Raw genomic sequence first — 26774 nt, forward strand, 5'->3', positions numbered from 1 at the left:
CAAGGTTTTTGAGGGAAAAAAGCTTAGTGAAAAGGCCACATCTTGTAGGATTCCACTTATATAAAATACATGCAATAGACAAATTCATGGAGACAGAAAGTAGATTAGAGGCTACCAGGAGTGGAAGGAGGGGAGAATGGGGATTTATTATCCAATGAGTGCAGTGTTTCTATTTGTTTTTGTTTTTGTTTGAGACAGGGTCTCGCTCTGTCGTCCAGGCTGGAGTGCAGTGCCACGATCTCAGCTCACTGCAGCCTCCGCCTCCTGGGTTCAAGCAATTCTCCTGCCTCAGCCTCTGAGTAGCTGGGATTACAGGTGTACACCACCTGGCAAATTTTTGTAGAGATGGGGTTTCGCCATGTTGGCCAGGCTGGTCTCAAACTTTTGACCTCAGGTGATCTGCATGCCTCAGCCTCCCAAAGTGCTGGGATTACAGGCATGAGCCATGGCGCCCGACCCAAGTGCTTCTATTTGAGATGATGAAAACGTTTTGAAAATAAATAGTTGTAATGGTTGCACAGCACTCTGAAGGTAATTAATGCCACTGAATTGTACACTTAAAATGGTGAAAATAGAAAATTTCATGTTATACAGATTTTGCTACCCAAAAAACAAAACAAAAAATCCAAAACCTTTATGTTATTATGAAGAAGCAGTTTTCCAAAGGAATAGGGATGCTGGTAGCAGAAGGGAAAGAAATCTCATTAAATAAAAACAAAAGCAATGTCCTCTTCAGGAGGTGGCTCAGCTAGTTTAGCTTTACCTTAGCACCATGATGGTTCATTTTATTCAGAAATAGAAACATGGGGCATTGGGGAGAAGAGGAGATGTGTACCTGCCTCACCTGCCTCCCTGCCCAGAATGCCGACTCCGACTCTTGCATTCCACTAAGCTGGGGATTAAATGAAAAGTGAGAATCTAGAAACCCCCAGAGATGATGTTTGTCGTCGGAGCTGATTTTATCTCGTTTTAGTAGCATGACCTCCTCCTCAAACTCAGGATGCAGTTATGGTCAATCTCATTAGTGTGCAGTAATTGCTCAGCCCCAATACCAGATTAGCAGGAAGTTCTGTTATTTTCCTTTTGAGGATGGGCTCCTACTGAACTGTCCTGGAATCTACCACCATTCAGGTTACAAAAGACCCAGGGAACTAGGCCAGTCCAGCTTCCAACCCCAAGCAGGGAGCAACTTGCTCAGTCCACGTTGTCATAGCTCCTCGCCGCCACAAGGTGGTGATGTTGCATCACAGACGCGCATGATGGGCGCGCAGGCGCCAATGCTCCCAGGACCTGCTGTTCCATTCCTAAATGAAAACTGTTCCCAGGATCTGGATTCACAAGACAAGGCAGCCTGTTTCCTGCTGGGGAACTCAGGGGCAAGAGGGCATCTCGGAGGGAGGGCACATTCTCATCTCTGAAGACAAGGAGAACATCATCAGCACATAGACCAATCCCAGCAGTGCACTTTAGGATGGGGAGGGCCACTGTGAGTTACAGCAAAATGAACGAATGAATGAACCAGTAAGTATCTGAGAGGGAAAGTCCCAACGACCCTCAGGAGGTGCAATCAAGAGTTGCAGTTATTTTCGTTAGGAACGTTCTAAACACGGGGAAACCTTCCTTCCTTCTGCTCTATTGTTGGAGTGGGGCCATCCCGGGACACCAGAAATCAAGGAATTGAGTTTGGAGAAGGGACTTGGGGAGGTCACAGTGGCAGGTGACTGCCAAATGAGGTGGCAGAAGCCAGCAAGCGCTGGAAAAAGTCGGCCCAAACTGTTCACCAGCACCGCCCCCCATAACTCCCCACCGGCTCTGGTTTCAAGACTTTCCGTTTTCTAGGTATTTCCTTGGCCTTAAACCATTTTCCTTTAAACGAACTTTTTCTGTGGAGCCATCCGGTTTCCCCCGATAGTGGCATCTCACAAAGGACAGTCCAGTAACCCAACAGCGTGTTGCGTTCCGCGGGACGCAGATTTCCTTCACAGGCACCCCCTGGGTTCGTTTTTATAGCCACACCCACCCGCCCCCCTATCTCCTGGGCACTGCTAATGAGTCCTGCATTTCTCTCCTCTGGTCTTTGGATAAATGAACCATCCGTGCGTGACCTTTGCGAGGGCATCTTGCATAATACCAGTACACCAGCGGCGCCGTCGGTGAGTGACCTTTGGGACTGGTTTCTCTCACCAGCGTAACTCCCCGGGAGATCCGAGCAAGCTGAAGAGTGTATCAGTGGCTCATTCTTTCTGTTGCACCACGGACCCTCATTCTGTGACCGGGATACCTGCCAGGGATGGGGAGCGGGAGGCGCAGGGAAGGGGCGTCCCTCCTCTCGGCACAGCCTCCCCGCGCTGGATTTCTATCAATCCAGTTTCCACCTGCCTGGAAGTCAGCAGGATCCTCCCCAGTCCCAGATCGCCGGGCGAGGCCCCAGATGGACATCAGGGGCGGGGAGTGGGCGGAGCTTAGGGGCCGAAGCGGGGTGTGGGTGGGGCGGGACGCCGCTGTGGAGGCGGGGCCTGGGCGTGGGCGGGCGCGGAGCGAGGCACAGCACCGCCGGGGCGGGGAGTGGGCGGGGCTCGGGGAGCGGGGAGGGGGTGTGGGCGGGGCTCAAGGGCGGGGCGGGCGAGTGGGCGGGGCCTCGGCGTGGTAGGCGCGCTGCGGAAAGAGGCCTGCAGTCCCGCGGGGCGGGGCAGGTTCCGGGCTGCTTAGGTTGGCACCGGTCCGTGGTCCCCGGGGGCGCAGTCGCAGCGCTCCCGCCCTCCAGGCGTCTGCGAGTGCGCGGCCCTGTGCGTCCGGAACCTGGCGCAACTCCTAGAGCGGTCCTTGGGGTGACGCGGGTCCCAGTCCTGCGGCTCCTACTGGGGCGTGCGCTGGTCTGAAGGTGAGTGATCCCCTGTAGGGGACCGGGGGACTTGGGAAGGACAGTTCCCGGACTGGACGGCTAGAACGCTCTCTGGGATTTCAGCTGGCCGGCCATATGGCCCTGTGGGTCGTCGCGCCCGGGCCAGGGACCATTCTGTACGTAGGATCGTGCTTGGCTCTCACGGAACGCGCCCACACGCAGGGTCCCGGTGTCGAATCGTCTGGTGGAATCTGCCCTCAACCCTATGGAGCAGGTGCTGGTATCATAGTCATATTACAAGTAGGAATCAGCGGGCCCAAGGTCAGTCTGTAAAGGGGGTACCGGGGTTTAGGCCCGTGCGCTGCCCAGCGCTGCCCTGAAGGTGCGGCTGAACCACTGGTTTGCGCTGCCTTTGTCAAGGACATTGTGGCAGTGTGGAAAAAATGAAAAATCAGCTTCTCTAACCTATAATCTCTCTGGGAAAAAAAAATCAGCTTTTTTTTTTTTTTTTCCCGAGACGGAGTCTCCCTCTGTCGCCCAGGCTGGAGTGCAGTGGCACGATTTCGGCTCACTGCAACCTCCGCCTCCCGGGTTCAAGCAATTCTCCTGCCTCAGCCTCCCGAGTACCTGGGATTATAGGGGCGCGCCACCACGCCTGGCTAATTTTTGGTATTTTTAGTAGAGACGGGTTTCATGTTGGTCAGGCTGGTCTCAAACTCCTGACCTCGTGATCCGCCCGCCTGGGCCTCCCAAAGTGCTGGGATTGCAGGCGTGAGCCACTGCTCCCGGCCCTCTTTTTCTTTTTTCTTTTTTTTTTTTTTTTAGAAGAGTCTCACTCTGTTGCCCAGGCTGGAGTGCAGTGGGGCAATCTCAGCTCACTGCAACCTCTGCCTTCTAGGTTCAAGCGATTCTCCCCGCTCAGCCCCTCGAGTAGCTCGGATTACAGGGGCCTGCCACCATGCCCGGCTAATTTTTGTATTTTTAGTACAGGTGGGAGTTTCACTATATTGGCCAGGCTGGTCTTGAACTCATTCTTCTTCCTTTTTTTTTCTTTTTTTTTTTTTTGAGATGGAGTTTCGCTCTTATTGCCCAAGGAGTGCAATGGCACAATCTCACTGCAACCTCTGCCTCCCGGGTTCAAGCTATTCTCCTGCCTCAGTCTCCCGAGTAGCTGGGATTACAGGTGCGTGCCACTACACCCAGCTAATTTTTGGTATTTTTAGTAGAAATGGGGTTTCACCATATTAGTCAGGCTGGTCTCAAACTCCTGACCTCAGGTGATCCGCCTGCCTCGGCCTCCCAGAGTGCTGGGATTAATGAACCACTGCGCCCGGCCAAAAATCAGCTTAACCTTTAATCTCTGAAAAAATAAACCAGTTTAACCTTTAATCTCCGAAGATCACAGCCAAAGAAATACATGAAAAGGAACAAGTATTAAATAATATATACTTCTAGCTGTGCTGTTTATAGTTTTGGGGAAAAAATGGAAATAACCTAAGGTCCCAGAAATAGGAAAATGGGCACAAAAGGGTATGCAGGCAGTGGTTTAGCTGCAGCCTGAATACACACTCAATACACTGTGAAACGTTGTCTGTTAGAATGCCCAGCACAGGGACTGTCCACGTGGAAAGAGGCACAGGAAAAAAAGTGAAAACATTACAAAATAACTTCTTAAAATTAAATAATGTACACGTCAAAAATATCAGAGCCCATTTGACCTGGTATATACAGTTTAATAACCACATGGCTCTTTTTTCCTGTAGGCCTGGGTAGGTGCATAGTTTCTAAAAAGGGAGAGAACTGTCACTGCTGTGGATGGGGTGCCAAGGGAAGTGCCTGGGGTCAAGTGAACAGTGACACACTGCAAGTTAAGAGCCTGGGTTGGGGTCTTTCCCCACTATTTCAAATAGTATAGAAAATAGAGCTGAGTCACTCAAATAGAGCTGAGTCAGTCACTCAGCTCTTGGACCTCAGATTCTTATTCTTAACCGCTAGGGGGATGGAGACAGAAGTCACAAACTCACATGCCACCAGGCATATGATGTAAACATGTAAACTGGGCCAAGGAATACAAAAGGGAGTGGTGAGCTGGGGACACTGAAGAATGGATGCCCTGTCTAGAGGAGTGAAAATGAAGCATTTCATACAAACAACATGTTTTCGGGCAATCACTTTGGGAATCAGGATAAGGTGTTCCCCCAGTCTGCAGAAACACTGGCAACGTTTACAAAGGTAAATCATTTCATATCACTCTATTTTCTTTTTCTTTTTTGAGACAGAGTCTTGCTCTGTTGCCCAGGCTGGAGTGCAATGGCACAATCTTGACTCACTGCAACCTCCACCTCCCAGGTTCAAGTGATTCTCCTGCCTCAGCCTCCCAAGTAGCTGGGACTACAGGCACGTGCCACCATACCCGGATAATTTTTGTATTTTTTAGTAGAGATGGGGTTTTGCCACATTGACCAGGCTGGTTTCAAACTCCTGACCTCAGGTGATCCCCCCACCTCGGCCCCCCAAAATGCTGGGATTACAGGTGTGAGCCACCGCAACTGGCGATCATTCCATATTACTCTCCAGCTTAAGAGGCTCCAAGGGCTTTCTGTCAGGCTTAGAATAAAATCCTCACCCCTACCCTAGGAGGGGTCAGGTCAGAACCCTCCCACCTCCCTGACTGCATCTACCACCACCCAACTCTTTTTTTTTTTTGAACCACAGTTCAGCCAAACAGGCTTTCTTTTTTTTCTTTTACTTTCTCTTTTTTCTTGAAACAGAGTCTCACTCTGTCACCCAGTCTGGAGTGGAGCAATCCTCTAATCTCAGCCCCCTGAGTAGCTGGGACTACAGGCATGCACCACCACACCTGGCTAATTTTTAAAAATCTTTGGTAGAGATGGGATCTCACTATGTTGCCCAGGCTGGTCTCAAATTCCTAGGCTCAAGTGATCTCCTGCCTCAGCCTCTCAAAGTGCTGGGCCTTCTGCTTCCCTGGGCTTTCCCAGGCCTCCCTATGCATTGTGATAGCCAAAGTTTGCTTTCTACAAAGTCACCTCCAGGCAGTGACTGTCCACCAGGGCACTGTAGAGCCTCCCAGCTAATGATGGAAGTCACTCACTCTCCTCTCTTTTTCCTTTAAGATAATCCCTTTCCAGACCCGCCATTTTGGCTCACCCTGTAAGTTACAGCCCCACTTCCCACTGCCAAGTGTGGGTGTCACTGCTGGCTCAGGGAGCATGGATCCTGTAAACTTGCCTCATCGGGAGGCTTTGAGGAGTGACCCCCAGGAACTGGACAAGTAGCTTGTTCTTCACAATCACTGCCCTCCCAAGAACATCCAGGATTTCAGCCTCAGTGCTAAGACAACCACGTCTCTCACTGACACATGCTCGCTGCTGAGAATTCTAGGAAAAGCAGAGGGCTGTGCAGGTGCCCCTGCCCCTAGGCTAGGAGAGCTGGCAAATGCCTGGAGACCCAAAGGCCTCATCCTCAGGGAGGCCAACTCTTCTGTTTTAGTGATATACAGACTATCTTTTATTGTGATTTATAGTGCAACTTACCGGTTCAAACAGTACTACCTGTATTCATAAACTTTCTTTTTCCTTTCCTTCCTCACTGCCCAGCTTTAGGTTCATTCTTGTAAGTGTTGCTGGTGTCAGAATAGGAACCTCCCTGCGCTTTGAATGGATGAATGTGACCTCTCCCACATTCTCCGGTGCTGTGATGTACCTTAAACACAGCAAGGTACTTGGACACAAAGCCTGTGCCTGGAGCCCTTATGCACTTTCAGACAGACAGTGCATGGCCCTCGCTACAGACTCAGTGCCATTGTGGATGTTTCTGCATGGAAAATACATAAACACAAATATCTGCAGTTGCCAATCCACCACCATCTTGCGGCCCCAAGAGAGCCCCGGGAATCCAGGTTCCTTTGGTATTTCTGCTCCCTGCCCTTGGTGCATAGCCTCCATCCCCAGGACGACAAGAAGGCTGACTGAGCCCTAGCATCATCCCACAGTCCAGCTGGGAAGAGAGCCAGCGACAAAGCCAGAGGGAACTAGCTCCCACACCTCCCAACCCCAGCTGAGTTAGCTTCTTGAAGGTATTTCTTGGAAGCCCCGCCTGTGACTTCTGCTGACACCTCACTGGCCATCTCAACTGCAAGGCAGCCTAGGAAATGTAGTGCTTACCTGGATGCATGGATTCCTGGAATCAATTCAGGGTCTGTCCTTAGGGAACCAGAGTGGGGATATTCAGTCACCAAAGATGCAGGTTCCCAGCTGTCCAGTGAAGTCAAGCGAATGGGGAAGGATTTGAAGTCACCTTTGGGTGTTTGGAATGATCAGAGTTGTCTGCCCTCTTGGGGAGTGACAGTGCCCCACTCTGTTAAGTCCCATGCCTGCCCCCAACTCAGCTTCAGCCACAATGATGTAGCCTCTTTTCCTTTCCATCCACAGGGCACCTGGCCTGGGTGGAGCCCACTCCTCAGCACCCACCTCACTTCTTGCAGTATTCTGCAGACCCCAGCCCTGTGCCTGTGCTCCTGGACAGCTGGAGATAAGGAGTGGGCCTTGGAAGATGCTCATTCAGGCCCTGCTCAAGATTCCAGTCCTGGTGGGGATAAGCACCACTTTTGTGTGTCTCTGTGCTTTTTGTTTTGCTGTAAAGACACACTGATAGGTTCACATTGTCGTTTGGACACAACATGCGTGATGCGTGTCTTCACACTAAGCCCTAGTCACACTCTCTGCATTGTTTTTTTATCCCATTTTTTCCTACTGTGGTACAGAACATCTCACATAAAATTGACCATTTTAACCACTTTTTTTGTTTGTTTGTTTTTTGTGTTTTTGGACAGAGTCTCGCTCTGTCTCAGCCTCCCGAGTAGCTGGGATTACAGGTGCACACCACCATGCCCGGCTAATTTTTGTATTTTTAGTAGAGACGGAGTTTCGCCATGTTGGCCAGGCTGGTCTCAGACTCCTGACCTCAGGTGATCCACCTGCCTCGGCCTCCCAAAGTGCTGGGATTACAGGTGTGAGCCACGGTGCCTGACCTCATTTTAGCCACTTTTAAGGGTAGAATTTTCTGGCTGTTTTCATTCATGTACTGATAGACATTTGGGTTGCTTCCATGTTTTAGCTGTTGTGGAAAATGCTGCTTTGAACATGGGTGGGCAAGTGGTTTTCAAGACCCTGCTTTCAGTTTTTTGGGTTCAGAGTAACGAATGGAATTGCTGAGTCATAGGTTAATTCTCATTTTTCTAATTGTAATTTTTGGGGGCACAGCACCTCTCCAGCAGCGGCAGCACTCGACCTTTCCCCAGCGGTGCACGGGGTTCCAACTTCTCCGCGTCCTCACCTACGTGTGTTGTTTTGTTTTTTGGTAGTAGTAGCCATTCTAATGCATGTGATATGGGATCTCATTGTGGTTTTGATTTGCATTTCCCTAATGATTAGTGATGCTAAGCATCTTTTCATGGCTTACGGACCATTCATACATCTTTGGAGAAAAGCCTATACAAGCCTTCTGCCCATTTTTGCATTGAGTTGTTTGCTTTGTTGTTGTTAAGTTTTATCTGAGCTGTTTTTTTATGGTAGGGAGAGTGGGTTTGTTGGAGTCTCCTTGTATCTCCCAGCAGGAAGCCAGAATTTCAGAGATGGCCAGGAGGGGGTGAGGCCAAAGGCTCCCCTGGGGAGAACTCACGTTTTTCCAGAGCCCCATTGTGTGCCAGCCACCGCACATAGCAAATGTCTCTCTCTCACTCTTCTGGGCCATGCTGTGACTTTGTTGATGAGGAGGTTGAGGCACAGAGGGGTGGAGGGATGTGCTGCAGGGCCCACAGCTACAATGGGCAGAGCTGGAAATTGCACCAAGTCTGTCCGATGCGGGGGTCTCCTCTGCTCCTCTGGCCTCCGCTGCATCCCTGGAGAATCTCTGAGACTTCTGGTTAGAGCCTGGGTCTAAGCCAACTCCCATTATTTTCAAGTGAGGGGAAGGGCCGACAACTGCCAGTGCTGGCCCACCAGTGTCTGGCACCAGCCGAGGAGTGCACGCACCCGTTGGTGGTGTGGCGGTTCACTGATCCCCCAGCCTTCTGCTGGATCTACGGGGAAAACTGGGGAAGGCAGGAAGGCCAAGGAGGCTCAACTCCTGCTTCCTACCGTGGCTCATTTCCTGGGTCCTTTGCTATATGACTGTCTGGATGGAAGGTTCTGAGTCCTCTCAAAAAAGGAAAAAAGTATGGGTTTTGACATCCTGCGTGGCTTGTCCTCTGAGGCCTAAATCTCCAGAAGATTCCTGGCCTCTCTTGAGAGGTCTTTCTCTGATGTGTTTGCGTGTCTGTCAGGAAGCAGCAGTGATGCCTAGATGTGGTACATTCGACCTCACCTATGCCTCTCCCCACCCCCACTGGGTTCATTTTGTCTTCCAGATTGCTGGACTCGCTGAAGAGAGACTACGCAGGAAAGCCCCAGCCACCCATCAAATCAGAGAGAAGGAATCCATCTTCTTACGCTATGGCAGGTAATGATTCACTGTTGTGGAGTAAGACTTTTTTTTCTTTTGAGATGGGATTTTGTTGTATTGCCCAGGCTGGTCTCAAACTCCTGAGCTCAAGTGACCCTCCCACATTGACCTTCCAGGTAGGAGTTAGACTCTTAATCAGAAATTGGATACATTGTCGTAAAAAATCCAAGCCACGTGGAAGTGTATAAACTATCTGGAATTATCTTGTTTTCTATGTTCTCACTTGTTTCATTGTTCCTTTCGACTCCCTCCAGAATTTAGGTTCCTCAAAAGTGGGGCCCTGCCTATCCTGTCTTTGCTGTGCCTCCAGGCCCTGAAATTCTCCCTGGGCCATAGCAGGGGCTCAAGTGAATGAGCCCCAGGAGGCATCTTGGGTAAAAATTCGGTACGATTCTATCTTTGCTTTTGCAACTGCTTATCATGCACATATACATGAACATGCAATCTTGCAACTTTTTTATTTCACCTAACGATATAACATGGAGAGCCTTTCATGTTAGAACACACGGATTCACCTTATTCTATACATTATAGTGTAGATTCGGATTTTCGACCTTGGCACTACTGACATTTTGGGCCAGATAATCCTATGTTTTGGGGGGTTATCCTGTGCACCATGTTTAGCACCATCCCTGGCCTCTGCCCACCAGATGCCAGTAGCACCCCTCCCACACTAGCTGTGACAAAGCAAAATGTCTCCAGGCATTGAGAAATGTCCCCTAGCAGGCACAACACTGCCCCAGTTGAGAACCATTGGTGTAGGTATTTCATTTGCATCTATTCTCCTGTTAAGCCCCTAAGTATAGTTCCTTTATTGAAATAAGAGTCTGAGAAAGTAAAATTAAAATGTTAACCATGAATCTAACTTATGGAATTCAACCTTTGTAGTCAGCTCAATGCCCTGAAACCCGTTGCTTCAAACTGATACGTGTATTTTCTCCTTAAAGTGTCATTATGAAAAATTTAAATCAAGAGTTTAACATCTTCTTAAAGGTGACCAGGGTAAATTTAATTAAGCAAATCACCAGGCTGCCTTCCAGAGGAAGTCAGTATATAAGCCTGGAGACTCTTTCCAATGAGCAAAATACTGCTTCAGAAGCCCCTGGTGTGAACGATACTGCCAGTGCCAGGAGGGCCTGACTCTTCCTAGAGTCCTCTTTGTTATCAGCATCACCACTGAAAGATGGGCTCCATGTGGCCCTGCCTTCCCATGAGACCAGCGGGTCTGATTCCTCATGTTTTGTTTAAGTGTCAGATTTGATGGACTGGGGGAGATGGAAGCAGAACTGTGCCACACTGAAAGGTACCTGTAGCTGATATCTGCAAATGTAGGGTTAGCATGGAAGATTAATTCCAGCAGTTCTTTATTTTGGTGTTAGGGAGCTGGTCTAAACCTTCTTATAGAGGATAATCAAATTAGGTTGCTCTTTTAAAAGATTTAGTGGTGGTATTTTTGAGGAGATATAATTTGACCCATTGTATTGTGATGTTGAGCTATGAATAACTGGATTTTTTAAATGCCCATTACTTTAAAACTGCCACCTATTAGAAAGTTTGGTATTTCTGGGGCCAGGTGCTGTGGCTCATACCAGTAATCCCAGCACTCTGGGAGGCCAAGGTGGGCAGATCACCTGAGGTCGGGAGTTCGAGACCAGCTTGACCAACATGGAGAAACCCTGTCTTAACTAAAAATACAAAAAATTATCTGGGCGTGGTGGCGCATGCCTGTAATCCCAGCTACTCAGGAGGCTGAGGTAGGAGAATTGCTTGAACCCGGGAGGCAGAGGTTGCAGTGAGCTGAGATCGTTGCTCTAGCCTGGGCAACAAGAGCAAAACTCTGTTTCAAAAAAAAAAGAAAAAAGAAAAGAAAGTTTGGTGTTTCTGGCCAAGTGCGGTGGCTCATGCCTGTAATCCCAGCACTTTGGGAGGCCAAGGCAGGTGGATCACTTGAGGCCAGGAGTTCAAGACCAGCCTGGCCAACATGGCAAAATCCCATCTGCACTAAAAATACAAAAAATTAGCTGGGCATAGTGGCACACATCTATCGGGGGAAATTCAGCCAGATATTGGGCGAAATTCACCCCCAATATTTCACGTAGGTTCTTTTCTATATTTCCTAAGTGTCGGCCGGTCTGAGAAATAAAGGGACAGAGTACAAAAGAGAGAAATTTTAAAGCTGGGTGTCCAGGGGAGACATCACATGTCGGCAGGTTCCGTGATGCCCCCGAGCCGTAAAACCAGCAAGTTTTTATTAGTGATCTTCCAAAGGGGAGGGAGTGTACAAATAGAGTGTAGGTCACAGAGATCGCGTGCTTCACAAGGTAATAGAATATCATAAAGCAAATGGAGGCAGGGCGAGATCACAGGACCACAGGACCGGGGTGAAATTAAAATTGCTAATGAAGTTTTGGGCACACATTGTCATTGAGAACATCTTATCAGGAGCCAGGGTTTGAGAGCAGACAACCGGTCTGACCAAAATTTATTAGGCAGGAATTTCCTTGTCCTAATAAGCCTGGGAGTGCTATGGGAGACTGGGGCTTATTTCATCCCTACAGCTGGACCATAAAAGACAGCCGCCCCCCTGAAGCGGCCATTTCAGAGGCCCACCCTCAGGGACGCATTCTCTTTCTCAGGGATGTTCCTTGCTGAGAAAAAGAATTCAGCGATATTTCTCCCATTTGCTTTTGGAAGAAGAGAAATATGGCTCTGTTCCACCTGGCTCACCAGCAGTGAGAGTTTAAGGTTATCTCTCTTGTTCCCTGAACATTGCTGTTATCCTGTTCTTTTTTCAAGGTGCCCAGATTTCATATTGTTCAAACACACAAGCTCTACAAACAATTTGTGCAGTTAACACAATCATCACAGGGTCCTGAGGCAACATACATCCTCCTCAGCTTACGAAGATGATGGGATTAAGAGATTAAAGTAAAGACAAGCATAGGAAATCACATGGGTATTGATTGGGGAAGTGATAACTGTCCATGAAATCTTCACAATTTACATTCAGAGATTGCAGTAAAGACAGGCGTAAGAAATTACAAAAGTATTAATTTGGGGAACTAATAAATGTCCACGAAATCTTCACAATTTATATTCTTCTGCCATGGCCTCAGCCGGTTGCTCCGTTCGGGGTCCCTGACTTCCCACGAAACACACCTGTAGTCCCAGCTAGTCAGGAGACTGAGGCATGAGAATCACTTGAACCTGGGAGGCAGAGGTTGCAGTGAGCTGAGATCATGCCACTGCATTCCAGCCTGGGTGACAGAGTGCGACTGTCTAAAAAAAAAGAGAGAGAGAGACAGAAAGAAAAGAAAATTTGATATTTCTTAGCTTCAATTACTATGATGCACCTGAACATTCAATTTTCATCTTAGTCTTCATTGAATTTAACAGAGAGAGGTTGTTCTTCAAGAGGAACTGTTTCTTATCCTGATTTAGGTAAGAAAGTACTCATTGTCTATGCACACCAGGAACCCAGGTCTTTCAACGGATCCTTGAAGAATGTGGCTGTAGATGAACTGAGCAGGCAGGGCTGCACCGTCACAGTGTCTGATTTGTATGCCATGAACTTTGAGCCGAGGGCCACAAACAAAGATATCACTGGTGAGTCATGGGATAAATGCTTTATTTGTAAAAACCATCTTTATGTTTTTTACTTTAAAAAATGTTGACTTCCAGCTGCAAAATGGCATTATAGAAGCAAGCTAGCTTCACTTTCCAAAAACAAATAGATAGCACTGGGATTATCACCAGCAATATCCCAGAAGTCAAATATGAAGATGAAATAGTTCCCAAGACCACACATAAGTGAAACAACTCCAAGCAGACGGTAAGAGGTTGGACTATCATATCCACGACACCCCTCCTCACAAACTACCCGGCACCAGCTGGGTGGGAAATTTCCTCCCAACTCACAGGTTCTACACTGGAAAAGAGATCAAGGGGGACAATCAGCTTCTCAATTTTCTGGGGTTCCCAGAAACAGGCAGGAAGGAGACCTGTTCCTGCCTCAACCCACAGGAAGCATCAGGAGTGCCTAAAGGGAGAAATATCCCTGACAACAGCCAGAGACAAAGGAGGGAGATGGGAGTATTGTCCCCAGCCCTGGAAACTCTGATCTGTAACTTAGACAAAGGAGATGCCAAACCAGAGTGGCTGTTCAGCAGCACCACACTGTAGGAGGTACATTCAGCAGGTTTCCTGGGCATGAGCTGCTAGCCAGCCTTCCCACACTACCATGCTATCCCCTTTGGAACCTCTCATATTCAGGACTGGCACACTCTGAACAGTAGGTTACTAGAGCTGAGGCAAACGTGGGCATAAACCACCATCTAGTGCCAAAAAGCAGGTGGTGACTTAGTAGAGGAAAAAAAAAAATTAATAAGAAAGTTGCAAAGACTTTCTAAGCAAATATATATGTAATAAAAATGAAAACAAGTCAGACACAGAAGACTGAAATTAATAGATGTCATCCACAAGAAACAACAGTAAACAGGGAACCATGACCTCTCCACACAGACAAAGCAAGGAACCAGTGACTGAACCTAACGAGACAGCACTGTTTGGACTCTCTGACCAAGAATTCAGAATAGCACTTTTAAGGAAATACGGTAATCCTCAAGATGACACAGAAAAGCAATTCAGAAATTTATCAGTTAAATTTTACAAAGAGATTGAAATAATTTTTAAAAAATCAAACAAATCTTGGAACTAGAAATACATTTGCTGAAAAATTCATTAGAGGCTCTCAACAGCAGAATGGATGAAGCAGAAGAAAAAAGCAGTGAACTCAAAGACAGGCGATTTGAAAATACATAGAGGAGAAAAAAGAAAAAGGTATGGAGATTTCTTACAAAATACAGAAAGTTACCTCAAAAGACCAAATCTAAGAATGATTGGTGCTTAAGAGGAAGCTGAGCAAGAGCAAGGCATAGCAAGCTTATTCAAAGAAATAATAACAGAAAATTTTCCAAAACTTCAGAAAGAGATAAATATCCTGGTAGAGGAAGGTCATAGAATAAACAGATTTGACTCAAATAGGACTACCCCAAGGCATATAATTATTAAACTCTCAAAGGTCAAGAACAAAAAGAGGATCCTAAAAGCAAATAACATGTAACAGAGCTCCAGTTCATCTGGCAACAGACTTCTCAACAGAAAACATATAGGCCGGGAGGGAGTGGGACATTTTCAAAGTGCTGAAAGAACAAAACTGTCAACCAAGAATACTGTACCCAGCAAATCTAGCCTTCAACTCTGAAAGAGAGAGAGTCTTTCCCAAACAAAGAAAAGCTGAGAAAATGCACCACCACCAGACCCACCTTACAAGAAATGCTAAAGGGAATTCAATAAGAAAGAAAAACACTAATGTGCAAAAAGAAAACATTTGAAGATGTAAAACCCACTGGTAAAAGTAAGTACACAGAACACTCTAATACTGTAATTGTGTACAGTCCACTCATTACTAGTATTAAGTCTAACAGACAAATCTATCAAAAACAATAATCACTATGGTGACCTGTTAAGAGCTAAAGATAAGCAATATAAAATATGTAAATCAAGACACAGATAGTCAAAAATGTGGAGGTGAGCATGAAATTAAAGTGTAGAGTTTATTTTTTTAGACCTGTTTGGCATTGAACAAGACATCCAGCCTCTCTTGGGTGTCAGTTTGCTCTCTGGTAAATTGGGAAATACACCAGTCTCACCAGTTGTTAGGAAGAAAGGTGATGTGTGTAGAGCACAGCACCTGCTAGGTAGGAAGTGCTCAATCAGTGGCCCTCCCAGACTGCTTCTCTTTCCCTAGCTCGGACCCAGGGTGCAGCTTCTGGTCAGGTTGCAGCAAATGTCTTTGACTTGCTCTGAGGAGTCCAGTATACACAGTGCTACTGGGATGGTTGGGATGGGCTGTGGATGCCTACCTAGGAGTGAGAATGTTTGGCCTCTTCCCCCACAGGTACTCTTTCTAATCCTGAGGTTTTCAATTATGGAGTGGAAACCCACGAAGCCTACAAGCAAAGGTCTCTGGCTAGCGACATCACTGATGAGCAGAAAAAGGTTCGGGAGGCTGACCTAGTGATATTTCAGGTTTGTTTTTCTCTAATTAGTATATTGAATCAGATTCATCTTATGTACAAACTCTTTCTGAATATTGAATTTTGTGCTGCTTCTGGAAGTGGCATCAATGTTTTGAGCACAGTTGCACACTTACTGAGCAAATATTGTAACCTGGTTACAACACCTAGTTACAACATTTCACCTAGTTACACTTCCCCTAGTTACAACACTACTTTAAACACTGTACGTAGATGTAACACTACTTTAAACACTTTACCTAATCGGATAAGGATATCCACGTAGCCAATATCACTCACTCCAAATCCCGACTGCCATGTAAATAGGAATGAAGGATCTTTCCATTAGCCCAGTGGTCCAAGAATCATCTGAAACCTGCCAGTCTTGTTGCTTCCCTTCTCTTCCCGTTCCTGCCCTGAGACATTCTGGGGCTGCTTGAGAACCACATTTCTCTGCACAAATGTTTATCAGGGTAAATCAGGCCAAATGCATCTCCTTAAATATCCTGCCTTAAATATCCTGATCATTAAGGGGAAAATCTCTGGTTTCTACCCTCTCAGTGGTTGCTTCACCCCCAGCCCAGCCACCTTCCTGTATTTGTTCACAAGGAGGTGATGCCACTGCAGAGTGAACTGGCCCCGCAAAATGCCCTCCAGGAGTGCTGACTCATCAGGCCACTTCCCACCACTGCAAGGAAGATGTGCAGGCATGGCTGTGACTGTGTAAACCTGGCAGCAGAGTACGCACATGAGCTTTGAGGGAATTGTTGGGTGACAGAAATTCCTGTCCAACTAGAAGGAAAGGGGAATCTATTATAAGTGCTCTGGTCACTTGGGCCTCCTGGATCCCAAGGACAGAGCTGTAGCTGCTCTCGTCCTCAGATTCCCATCTGCTCCTTTCTGCCTCTTGGCTCTGTTCTCTCTCACTGCTTGCCAGGGACTGGATCCCCTAGATCCAGAATTTCCAAGCAAGGGATCTGATTGGTTCAGATCATTTCTGTTTTCCAACCCTGCTTGAGGATGCGGAGTGGGTAGGAGAACGAGAGCACTGTTTGCATGAGTCCGCCATGTGAGGGCAAGGCAGGGGATGAGGAGCATGTGACCACTTTCCAGACAAAATCACCTTTCCAGAATGATGAGGTTCCCAAGCCTTCATAAAAGCAACCTGCATGTGCGGGAGGAGGGCTGCCTCATCCCTGCCCAGGCTTGCCTCTGCACACCCCTTCCCGACACCAGCCCTTTCTTCACTCAGTGACCTTGAGCTGCTAATCTGAATGAAGTGCAGGACGTCCTTTGTCCTAATTACAGGTGGGTGGACTCATAGTCCTCAGGCCTAGGTGACCATGTGGTTTACCATCTCCGCCTTAATACCATGCCAGTATGACGGGCCTGTATCCTGGGGTGCGTGGTCCCAGCAGAGCCACGCTGAGCTCTCTGCTCTGCTTCTCCTGTCCCCCTCGGGTCAGCCGGCCACGTGGAGCCCGCTTTCCTCCTCGCACCCACTCCACTCCCATAACCCGGTGGCTGGGTAGGCTAAGACCTGGCCTTTCTATAATGGCCTTTCTTTTGTTTCACTTCATTTCACTCCATTTCCCTGCTTTCCCTTTTTTTCTGATAGTCTGTCCAGAGGGTCTGCATTATAAGTTATTTTTTTATTCAACATTAATAAAAATTTCATTCATCACTACTGCACTACTAATATCAGAGCCCACCACTCACTGAGCATTGATTCTGTTTTGGGCAGTGTGGTGTGTCTTCGAATCCTCACCAGGATGCTGTGAGCTGTGAACTATTAGTAGCCCTATTTGATGAATCAGGAAAAAGGAGGCACAGGGAGGTCAAGTAACTTGCCAATGTCACACAGCAGCAGGTTGTGGAGCTTGGGTTTCAATGCCAAGTCCTGAGTTTGTTTTATATGGAAAGCACAAGAGACATTGTCTTCCACCTTTGGTAACAGATGATTGCCTATGTTTATTTCCCTTCCCAGGCAGTAACACTGGATGTAATGTTAGGGCATCTATGGGATAGGGAGATCTTAGCGCTGGTCTAAGGAATACAAACATGACTTTAGTTGGTGTCTAAATCCATAGATGCTCAGCACCTAACTCAGTCTGACTTCCAGATGCTAACAACACACCCCAGGCAGGCGAAGGGGCATGCTTTTCCATACTCTTCCTTTTGACTGGCTTGATCACAGACTGCTGCTCCAAAGCTGGTGTTGTGCACAGCTCCTCGTCCCCTCCCTGCCCGCCCAGGGCCAGCATCAGGGGCTGTCATCACTGGGGGATGCAGAGCTACCTGTAACAGCAACAAGGACCATTGTCAACTCCGTTCCCGTCTGACACCCACACTGCACCTTTCAGAGCTGACCATAAGGGTTACCCTCACCTGCCCAGCTGCCAGGGAAGAGGAGGGCTGTGGGCTTCATTCCGAATCACCAGATAAACTAAACTAGGAAACCTGAGGCGAGCCGCAGCCTCAGTTTCTCTTTGGTGTTGCCGCCCACAGTTCCCACTGTACTGGTTCAGCGTGCCGGCCATCCTGAAGGGCTGGATGGATAGGGTGCTGTGCCAGGGCTTTGCCTTTGACATCCCAGGATTCTACGATTCCGGTTTGCTCCAGGTATGTGCTCTTGGATAAGGATCACTATGGATAGTTGGAGTGAGGGGACAGAGGATGCGTCTTCTATCGAGTTATATTTCTAGTTTGCTTCCTTTTCTTAGCAAATATCGATTGGGCACCCACTATGTACAAAGCACCATGGGCTGCACACGGGTGGACACAGCATCGTTTCTGAAATCGTGGAGCTTTTTGTCTGGTGGGGCTGCAAACACATCCACAGCATACTACACGCATGGCAAACAAGGGAGTGGGCCAGGTGTCAGGTGACGGGGGACCTGGGCAATCTTATGTGGGCAACCCAGTGGCCAGCCCTGGCTCCAGAGAGAGTATCTCCCTGGTGCAGAGCCCAGCCCTGGCCTGGCACAAGTTCACCCCCTTGAGCATCGTGTGCCTGCTGTGAGAAAAGACCATGCGACACCCACGTGGCAGGATGAGGAGGGCATGGAATCTGGTAGATGTGCAACACGTGGTAGCTATGAATTCTTACTAAAACAATGATTTTTAAGGCCGGGTGCAGTGGCTCACGCCTGTAATCCCAGCAATTTGGGAGGCCGAGGAGGGTGGATCACTTGAGGCCAGGAGTTCAAGACCAGCCTGGCTGACATGGTGAAACCCCGTCTCTACTAAAAATACAAAAATTAGCCGGGCATGGTGGTAGGCGCCTGTAGTCCCAGCTACTTGGGAGGCCGAGGCAGGAGACTGGCTTGAACCTGGGAGGTGGAAGTTGCAGTGAGCCAAAATCGCACCATTGCATTCCAGCCTGGGTGACAAAGCGAGACTGTCTCAAAAAAAAAAAAAAAAGAAAAGAAAAAAAAGAAAAAAAAAAAGGAATGATTTTTAAATTCTAAAAGCTTCAGAAAATAAATGCACCTAAGGGAAACATACTGAGTAACCAAGATGTGTCTTGGACCATGAATGGTGCTACCACTTACTAAGCGGCCCTGTGTGCTGGGAACCTTGTCCTGTGGTCAGTGCCTCGGCCGTATCCATCACACATGGTGTCATGGAAACCAGGTTTCCACCAGCAACCTGGGCATGTTAGAGCTTCTGTGTCTGCTTGGTCCATTCACTTGGATTGTCTCCTCCTCCTCTTGGGATGTCATTGTCACCTATGGATGGGAGTGTTGCATTTGTCCATCCCTGGAGGGTGTCCACACGCATGTTCCCTGCTGGCTGTGCTGAGCCCGTGTGCTGGAGGCTCGGCAACATTTCTGTCCTCTTCTGGAGTCCACACAAATGCATCTGCTTTCTCCCTTGCAGGGTAAATTAGCGCTCCTTTCCGTAACCACGGGAGGCACGGCCGAGATGTACACGAAGACAGGAGTCAATGGAGATTCTCGATACTTCCTGTGGCCACTCCAGGTAGACCAGCTGCGAGTGGCTCCCTTGCTTGTTGGCACACGCACACACAGACACACACATGCACACATGCATACACACACACACGCACACACATACATGCCCTCAGCTCCCCGAGGGGCGAGATGAGATGGGATGGAAGCGTGATGCCCCACACCATTTTGACTCCCCTGGATACAAGAAAATTATAACATTTTGCCCCTTTTAAATGCTTTACTTGACAGATTTGAAAAGCTTGACCAATAGGGAAAACATGCCCTAATTATAGCTTTTGATATGGTTTGGGCGGAAGCTAAGCCAAACCTGCTTAGCCTGGTCAGCAGAGTGGCCCCAAGGTGGCCCTGCGTGTGTTGTGATACGTGCGGGTGGAGGCCATCCATATGGCTCTGGCAGTGCTTGGTGAGGGCAGCACTGCCCTTGGACCCTGGCAAGTGGCACCCCAGGCCCTGCATTCTGATGGCTGCGTGCTGGTCTTTGCTGGCCATGCCAACCCCCACAGGGGCAAGGGGCCTATGGAGTCAGCCCACACCCACCTCCCAGTACGCAGGCCCCTCCCAGGCCTGCTTCCCCAGGGGACCTCTTGGTGCCTGCGTGAGTGTCCCTGGGCCTGAAATGTGGCCGAGTAGTGGCCACCTGCCAAAGGGAAGGTGGTGGGCAGAGCAGTTCCAACATGCTGGGGTGTCCCATGAAGGAACCCCTGGTGAGGGGTGGCAGAGGGAGGGAGTGGGGAGCAGACTCCAGGTCAGGGGCTCCAGGGAACCCAGAAACCTAGGGGTCAACTGTTCTTCCAGGTTGTTTAAGGGAGGTTTGTCAAGACAGCGGGAGAGCTCGTTCTTGAGGGGTAGGGAGTTTGCTGGGAAAATGCACGCGGTCACCACTTTTCTGTGAACTCTCTCTAGGTGCACGTGCCTTGCCCATGTCCTATTGGGTTGGTATTTTTTAATTTTCTATTTGTCAGCACTCTTCATATATCAGAGAAATTAATCCTATTATGTCCTTTCAAAACACAAAGATTTTTCCTCCTACAGGCAGTGCACATTGACTAAGTTCATTCCTTGCTTTTGTTGTTGTTTGCTATTATAAATAGGATTTTGTCTTCAATTATATCTTCTAAAAGTTCTTTTGATTGGTGAAAGCTATTGATTGCTGAATATTGGTTTTTGACCCCAACCATTTCCTGTTTTCTCCTCCTAATCATAATTTTTTCTTAGTTGGTTTCCAGTAACAAAGTCATGTTGTCTGAGGCCGGGTGCGGTGGCTCACGCCTGTAATCCCAGCACTCTGGGAAGCTGAGGCAGTGGATCACCTGAGATCAGGAGTTTGAGACCAGCCTGGCCAACATGGCAAAACCCCATCTCTACTAAAACACAAAAATTAGCCGAGTGTGGTGGCGGGCACCTGTAGTCCCAGCTACTTGGGAGGCTGAGGCAGCAGAATCGCTTGAACCTGAGAGACAGAGGTTGCAGTGAGCCAGGATTGCACCACTGCACTCCAGCCTGGGCAACAGAATGAGAATCCACCTCAAAAACAAGCAAGCAAACAAACAAATAAATAAAATCATGTTGCCTGAGGGAAAAAATGTGGATAGTGGTGTGTGGGCCTCTCACTCCCCACCTGACAGGGCAGGCCTGGATGAGGGTGTGGGTTTTAAAGGAAGTAATGCAGAGGACTGAGTGTGATATTTTTAGAAAAAAAGTGGTCCTCTTTGAAAGGAAAAAGTATGTGATTCCAGTTACTGATAGTCTACTGAAGGAAATGATAATTTACAAACCTGACCTTGCTTCTTCACAGGCCAACTGGTCTCTTATGTGTCATTAGCCAAGTTCAAATTCTTCTTGCTTTTAAAAAAATCTTTTTTTTTCAGTTTGCAGAAGTACATATTATGGCAAAAAAAAAAGAGAGACAATATGAAATATAAAAAGAGAAAGTCCCTTTAATCCCCCCCACCTCAGAAAGAATCACTTTAAATGGTTTGATTTATTTTCTTAGGGCCTATATATTTTCTCACATACATAATTTTTATTATAGGTTTATTACATTTACTGCTCTTTTACATGAATGGTATATCATAAATACTGCTTAAAATTTGTTTGTTATTTTCATTTAACAGATATCTTGAACAAACTTCCATGGTATATATTATAGCTAGAATAACCTCATTCTGGTATAATCTATAGTGTGAATGTACCATAATTTGCCCAATCAAGCAGAACTATAATGTTTGGCATCTGAATCAGTTGCAAAGATTGTAGGTTAATTGCAGTTATAAAAATAGAGCTTGGAAATTGCAACTGCCCCAAGTTCTTCACGGCTCTTATGCAAGGCTGTGTCCTAAAGCCATAGGGAAGTTTAGCTTTCAGTTGCCTGTAACATTAAGGTTGCTTTATGATTTTTTGAAGGTTTGTTTCACACCATTTCCCCCCTTAAATCATTTAACCAAATGGTATGTAACAGGTGTAGTTTCTAATGAGTTCTTTTCTTCCCCTGTGGCTTTAGCATGGCACATTACACTTCTGTGGATTTAAAGTCCTTGCCCCTCAGATCAGCTTTGCTCCTGAAATTGCATCCGAAGAAGAAAGAAAGGGGATGGTGGCTGCGTGGTCCCAGAGGCTGCAGACCATCTGGAAGGAAGAGCCCATCCCCTGCACGACCCACTGGCACTTCGGGCAATAACTCTGTGGCACGTGGGCATCATGTAAGCAGCACACTAGGAGGCCCAGGCGCAGGCAAAGAGAAGATGGTGCTGTCATGAAATAAAATTACAACATAGCTACCTGGGGATACTTTTTTCTTTCTGTTTTTTGTTTGTTTTTAATTTTAGCTTTAAGGAGCACATGGGCAGTACTGTTTCAGGGGAATATTGTGTGGCGCTGGGTTTGGGCTTCTATTGATCCCATCACCCAAATAGTGAGCATAGTTCCCAATAGATAGTTTTTCAACACTTCCTTTCCTCCCTTCCTTCCCGCTTTTGGATTCCCAGCGTCTATTGATCCCGTCTTTTCACCCCTGTGTATCCATTGTTTAGTTCCCACTTATAAGTTAGAACATGGGGAATTTGGTTTTGTTTCTGTGTTGATTCACTTAGGATAATGACCTCCAGCTGCATCCACATTACTGCAAAGGACAGGATTTCATGTTTTTTTATGGCTGCATAGTATTCCATGGCGTCCGTGTACCACACTTTCTTTATCCAGTCCACTGTTGATGGGCACCTGGGTTGATTCCATGTCTTTGCTACTGTAAATAGTTCTGTGATGAACATACAAGTGCAGGCATCTTTTCATAGAATGATTTTTTTTTTTCCTTTTGGTAGATACCCAGTAATGGGATTGCTGGGTTGAAGGGTAATTCTATTTTTAGCAAACTAGAAATATTTAATGAAGTACATGAGTGAGTGTCTTCAGAATTATATACAGTGAGATCAAATATTTTAATAATGAGCTTGTTATGTTGAATTCTATTCTGACCATCATTCACTGAGATTTTCTTTTCTTTCTTTCTTTTCTTTTCTTTCTCTTTTAAAGAGACAGAGTTTCACTATGTTGCCCAGGCTGGTCTCAAACCCCTTGCCTCAAGTAATCTTCCCACCTTGGGCCTCCCAAAGTGCTGGGATTACAGGTGTGAGCCACCACACCTGGCCCAGATTTTCTTTAATATTTGTCTAATATCTTTCCACCTCCCTATATTCAAGCTTCATGTAATTTTATTTTCTGGTAATTCTCTGAGCATAGAGCTGGATTTGCTAGTTTTTTTATTTTATGACTCAACATGAGAATTTCTATTTTTTCATAGAAAAGTTGAATCTGTTCATAGCTATTGTTTTATTGCTATGTTTGGGCCTGTTTCTTAATTTTCTTCTTTGTCTTTTAAAATTTACATTAGGACTATGAAGTTTTAATTGAACAGCCAATTAACATATATAGTTATGTGTTGCATGATGTTTCAATCAGTGACGGACTGCATGTACGATGGTGGTCCCCTAAGATTATAATGCCATGTTTTATTTATTAAAATTTATTTAAGATTTATTTTATTATTTTTATAGATGAGGTCTCACTCTGTTGCCCCAGCTGGGTGCAGTGGCATGATCATAGCTCACTAGGCTCAAGTGATCCTCCTGCCTCAGCATCCCTAGTAACTAGGACTACAGGCACATGCTACCACGCCTGGCTAATTATTTTAATTTTCGGTAGACAGATCTGATTATGTTGCGCAAGCTGGTCTTGAACTCCTGGTCTCAAGCAGTCCACCCACCTCAGCTTCCCCAAGTGCTGAGATTACAGGCATGAGCTGCCTGCACCTGGACTAATACAGTAATTTTACTGTACCTTTTCCATGTTTAGATACACAGATACCTATCATTGTGTTACAGTTGCCTACAGTATTCAGTACAGTAACATCTCTACAGGTTTATAGCCAAGGGCAATAGGCTCTACCATAAAGCCTGGGTGTGTAGTAGGCTGTACCATCTAGGTTTGTGTAAGTGCATTCTATGATGTTTGCGTGACAACGAAATCAACTAATTATGAAATCACTTAATGATACATTTCTCAGAATGTATCTCTTTTGTTAAGTGAAACATACAAAATGTTTGTGAAACATTACAAAATTTATTTTTTTGGGCATGGTGGCTCACTCCTGTAATCCCAGCACTTTGGGAGGCCAAGGCGGGCGGATCACGAGGTCATCTCCTACAGGCAGTGCACATTGACTAAGTTCATTCCTTGCTTTTGTTGTTGTTTGCTATTATAAATAGGATTTTGTCTTCAATTATATCTTCTAAAAGTTCTTTTGATTGGTGAAAGCTATTGATTGCTGAATATTGGTTTTTTACCCCGACCATTTGCTGTTTTCTCCTCCTAATCATAATTTTTTCTTAGTTGGTTTCCAGTAATAAAGTCATGTTGTCTGAGGCCGGGTGCGGTGGCTCATGCCTGTAATCCCAGCACTCTGGGAGGCTGAGGTGGCAGATCGAGACCACCCTGGCTAACACAGTGAAACCCTGTCTCTACTAAAAATACAAATATTTAGCCGGGTCTGGTGGCGGGCGCCTGTAGTCCCAGCTACCCAGGAGGCTGAGGCAGGAGAATGGCGTGAACCCAGGAAGCGGAGCTTGCAGTGAGCCGAGATTGCGCCACTGCACTCCAGCCTGGGTGACAGAGCGAGAATCCGTCAAAAAAAAAAAAAAAAAAATTAATGGCTGGGCACTGTGGGTCATGCCTGTAATCCCAGCAATTTGGGAGGCTGAGATGGGACAACTGCTTGAGGCCAGGAGTTCAAGACCAGCTTGGGCAACATAGTGAGACCCATCTCTACAAAAAATTTAAAAATATACATTAGCTAGGCATGGTGGCACGCACCTGTAATTCCAGCTACTCAGGAGGCTGAAGCAAGAGGGTCACGTGAGTCCAGGAGTTCAAGGCTGCAGTGAGCCATGACTGTGTCACTGCACTCCAGCCTGGATGACAGAGCAAGACTCTTTTTAAAAATAGCCAGGCGTGATGGCTTTCACCTGGAATCCCAGCATTTTTGGAGGCTAAGATGGGCAGATTGCTTGAGTTCAGCAGTTTGAGGCCAGCCTGGGCAACATGGCGAAACCCCAACCCTATAAAAAAAAAAAATTAGCCAGGTGTGGTGGCACACACCTGCAGTCCCAGGTACTTGGGAGGCTGAGGTGAGAGAGTCGCTCGAGCTGGGAGGCAGAGGTTGCAGTGAGCTGAGATCACACCACTGCACTCCAGCCTTGGGTGACGGAATGAGACCTGTCTCAAAAAACAAATAAATAAATAAAAATAATTTAAAAATCATTAATTGCCAGTTACAATGAAAATTTAAAACTTTTAAAAAATTTAGTCTGATGGCATTATACCACTGTGCAGTGTTCACGTAACCCTACTAATAATCACCCTGACACACAGCCACATGCAGATGGAGGAACTTCCCTAAAAGCAAGTTTCAGGGATTAAATATCATCTTTGTCATCATATCCTCCTCTTTTCCCTTCTCCTCCTCCTCCTTGTCATCACTACTGAGGACAGCACTGCTGCCTGTGCCCAGGGTCCTTTCTTCCTCAACACCCCCAGCACCACCCAAAGTCCCCCTCTGTGGAATCGGAGCACTGAGTGTGTTGGCCTCAGGGACACTGAAGGAAGCCGCCCGCCCGTCCTCTCAGCCTTGGAGTCTGCTCAACCATTATCATTCAAACCACTTTCCATCAAAGGTTTGAATACAATGAGCAGCTGCTCCTGCATTCCTCCAGGATACAGGTTCACCAGCTGGGTGTCTGTCAAAGAGAATGAGCCTCCGAGTTGGTCCAAACTTGACTCTCCTTGAAGGTCTTCTCTGGCCATCCTCAAAATCCACAGGATGAAATATGTTCGATGAGGACAACTCACTCGTGTCGCGGCGTTTGGATGGGCTGCGGCGTGGCCGCTTCTGCCGTAGAGACGGAGCCTTCCTGTGGTTCGCGCACTTCCTTCCTGAAGCCTCATATTTCCCATTCCGTTGATACTTGGCCACCTCAACCTGCAACGTGCAGTTTCCAATGTCATCTTCACCCAAATGCATGAATGCAAGATCCACAGCTTCCCTCTTCCAATGATCGCACAGCCTGTCTCCTTTAAGATGTCCTTGGTTATCTCTGTAAAACTTGACCTTAAGTTCTTCTGTCTGGGGATCGCTCATAATAATGCCAAATGGACAGGCGTGTGAATGCCTCCACGGTAACCACCAGAGGCAAACCGGCACATACACATTTGTATTTCTCCTTCTTCAGCATGAAGCCTTCCTTTTTCTCCCCTCTTTGTGGGATCAGTGGGTTTGGGGTTTTTCTTGGTGGCAGTTTCTCAGTGTTGCAGTCGCGTGTTTGCGGCAGAGCAGCGCCGTCACCGAGCAGCCATCGTTGGCCTGATATGCAGCGGTGAAGTCTTCACTGGTTTCTCTTCTGCTCCTGTGTGCTTGCAGAAACCGGGCTGGCTCTTGATTGGGATTGTAGGCTGCAGAGGCTGGGGAAGGGCAGACAGCCTCAGGAGACATGCCGGAAAGGGCGGCTCCCTCGTGCTCCTCAGTGACTCAGTGTTTTGGCCACATAGCTCCCCTCCTCCACCCTCGCTCAGCAGGCTGCATCCGGGGCGGGGCTGGCAGGCAAAGAGGCTGTGTCACAGCCCTTCAGAGCCTCAAGGTCCCTAGGGTTTCTGGACCTCAGATCACTGTGAGGCAGGAGGTCCTCCACCCTCCCTCCGGCAACTCTGAAGTATGGGAAGGTGCGTTCTCTAACTGCCGAGGGGCCTGTTCCTGTGTGGGTTGAGAGGATGGGAAGTTGCTGAAATCCAACCTCTCTGAGAGCCGGTGCT

General features: G+C 47.3%; 2 protein-coding genes across 15 annotated transcripts; one reads left to right on the plus strand and one right to left on the minus strand.

Moving 5' to 3' along the window:
* Positions 1 to 1303: 1303 nt before the first annotated feature.
* Positions 1304 to 22195, plus strand: NQO2 (N-ribosyldihydronicotinamide:quinone dehydrogenase 2). 14 transcript variants are annotated; one of them, XM_063707288.1, is made up of 9 exons: positions 2639 to 2881; positions 6460 to 6580; positions 7294 to 7450; positions 9270 to 9361; positions 12806 to 12970; positions 15324 to 15454; positions 17950 to 18063; positions 19324 to 19425; positions 21919 to 22195. In XM_063707288.1, the coding sequence occupies exons 4-9, from the start codon at positions 9355 to 9357 to the stop codon at positions 22093 to 22095; spliced, it is 696 nt and encodes a 231-aa protein (XP_063563358.1). In that variant the 5' UTR covers positions 2639 to 2881; positions 6460 to 6580; positions 7294 to 7450; positions 9270 to 9354; the 3' UTR covers positions 22096 to 22195. The 14 variants fall into 14 exon arrangements, with proteins under 14 accessions (XP_055246894.1, XP_055246893.1, XP_030868007.2 ...); XM_055390913.2 differs by lacking the exons at positions 6460 to 6580; positions 7294 to 7450 and adding an exon at positions 4838 to 5074; XM_019029754.4 differs by lacking the exon at positions 7294 to 7450.
* A 3312-nt stretch (positions 22196 to 25507) lies between these two features.
* Positions 25508 to 26202, minus strand: LOC109027346 (17S U2 SnRNP complex component HTATSF1-like). The gene has a single exon (XM_055390920.2). It carries the CDS (start codon positions 26104 to 26106, stop codon positions 25618 to 25620), a length of 489 nt encoding a protein of 162 aa, XP_055246895.1. The 5' UTR covers positions 26107 to 26202; the 3' UTR covers positions 25508 to 25617.
* Between the last annotated feature and the right edge of the window lie 572 nt (positions 26203 to 26774).

The sequence above is a fragment of the Gorilla gorilla genome, chromosome 5 (genome assembly GCF_029281585.2).
Source record: "Gorilla gorilla gorilla isolate KB3781 chromosome 5, NHGRI_mGorGor1-v2.1_pri, whole genome shotgun sequence".
In the NCBI taxonomy this organism is placed as follows: domain Eukaryota; kingdom Metazoa; phylum Chordata; class Mammalia; order Primates; family Hominidae; genus Gorilla; species Gorilla gorilla.

Coding starts and splice junctions, on each gene's coding strand:
- NQO2 (XM_055390913.2), top strand. CDS start 4,947: ATGGATGCCCTGTCTAGAGGAGTGAAAATGAAGCATTTCATACAAACA. Junction 5,075..9,269: donor CACTGGCAACGTTTACAAAG/GTAAATCATTTC, acceptor TTTGTCTTCCAG/ATTGCTGGACTCGCTGAAGA. Junction 19,426..21,918: donor ACTTCCTGTGGCCACTCCAG/GTAGACCAGCTG, acceptor CTGTGGCTTTAG/CATGGCACATTACACTTCTG.
- LOC109027346 (XM_055390920.2), bottom strand. CDS start 26,106: ATGAGCGATCCCCAGACAGAAGAACTTAAGGTCAAGTTTTACAGAGAT.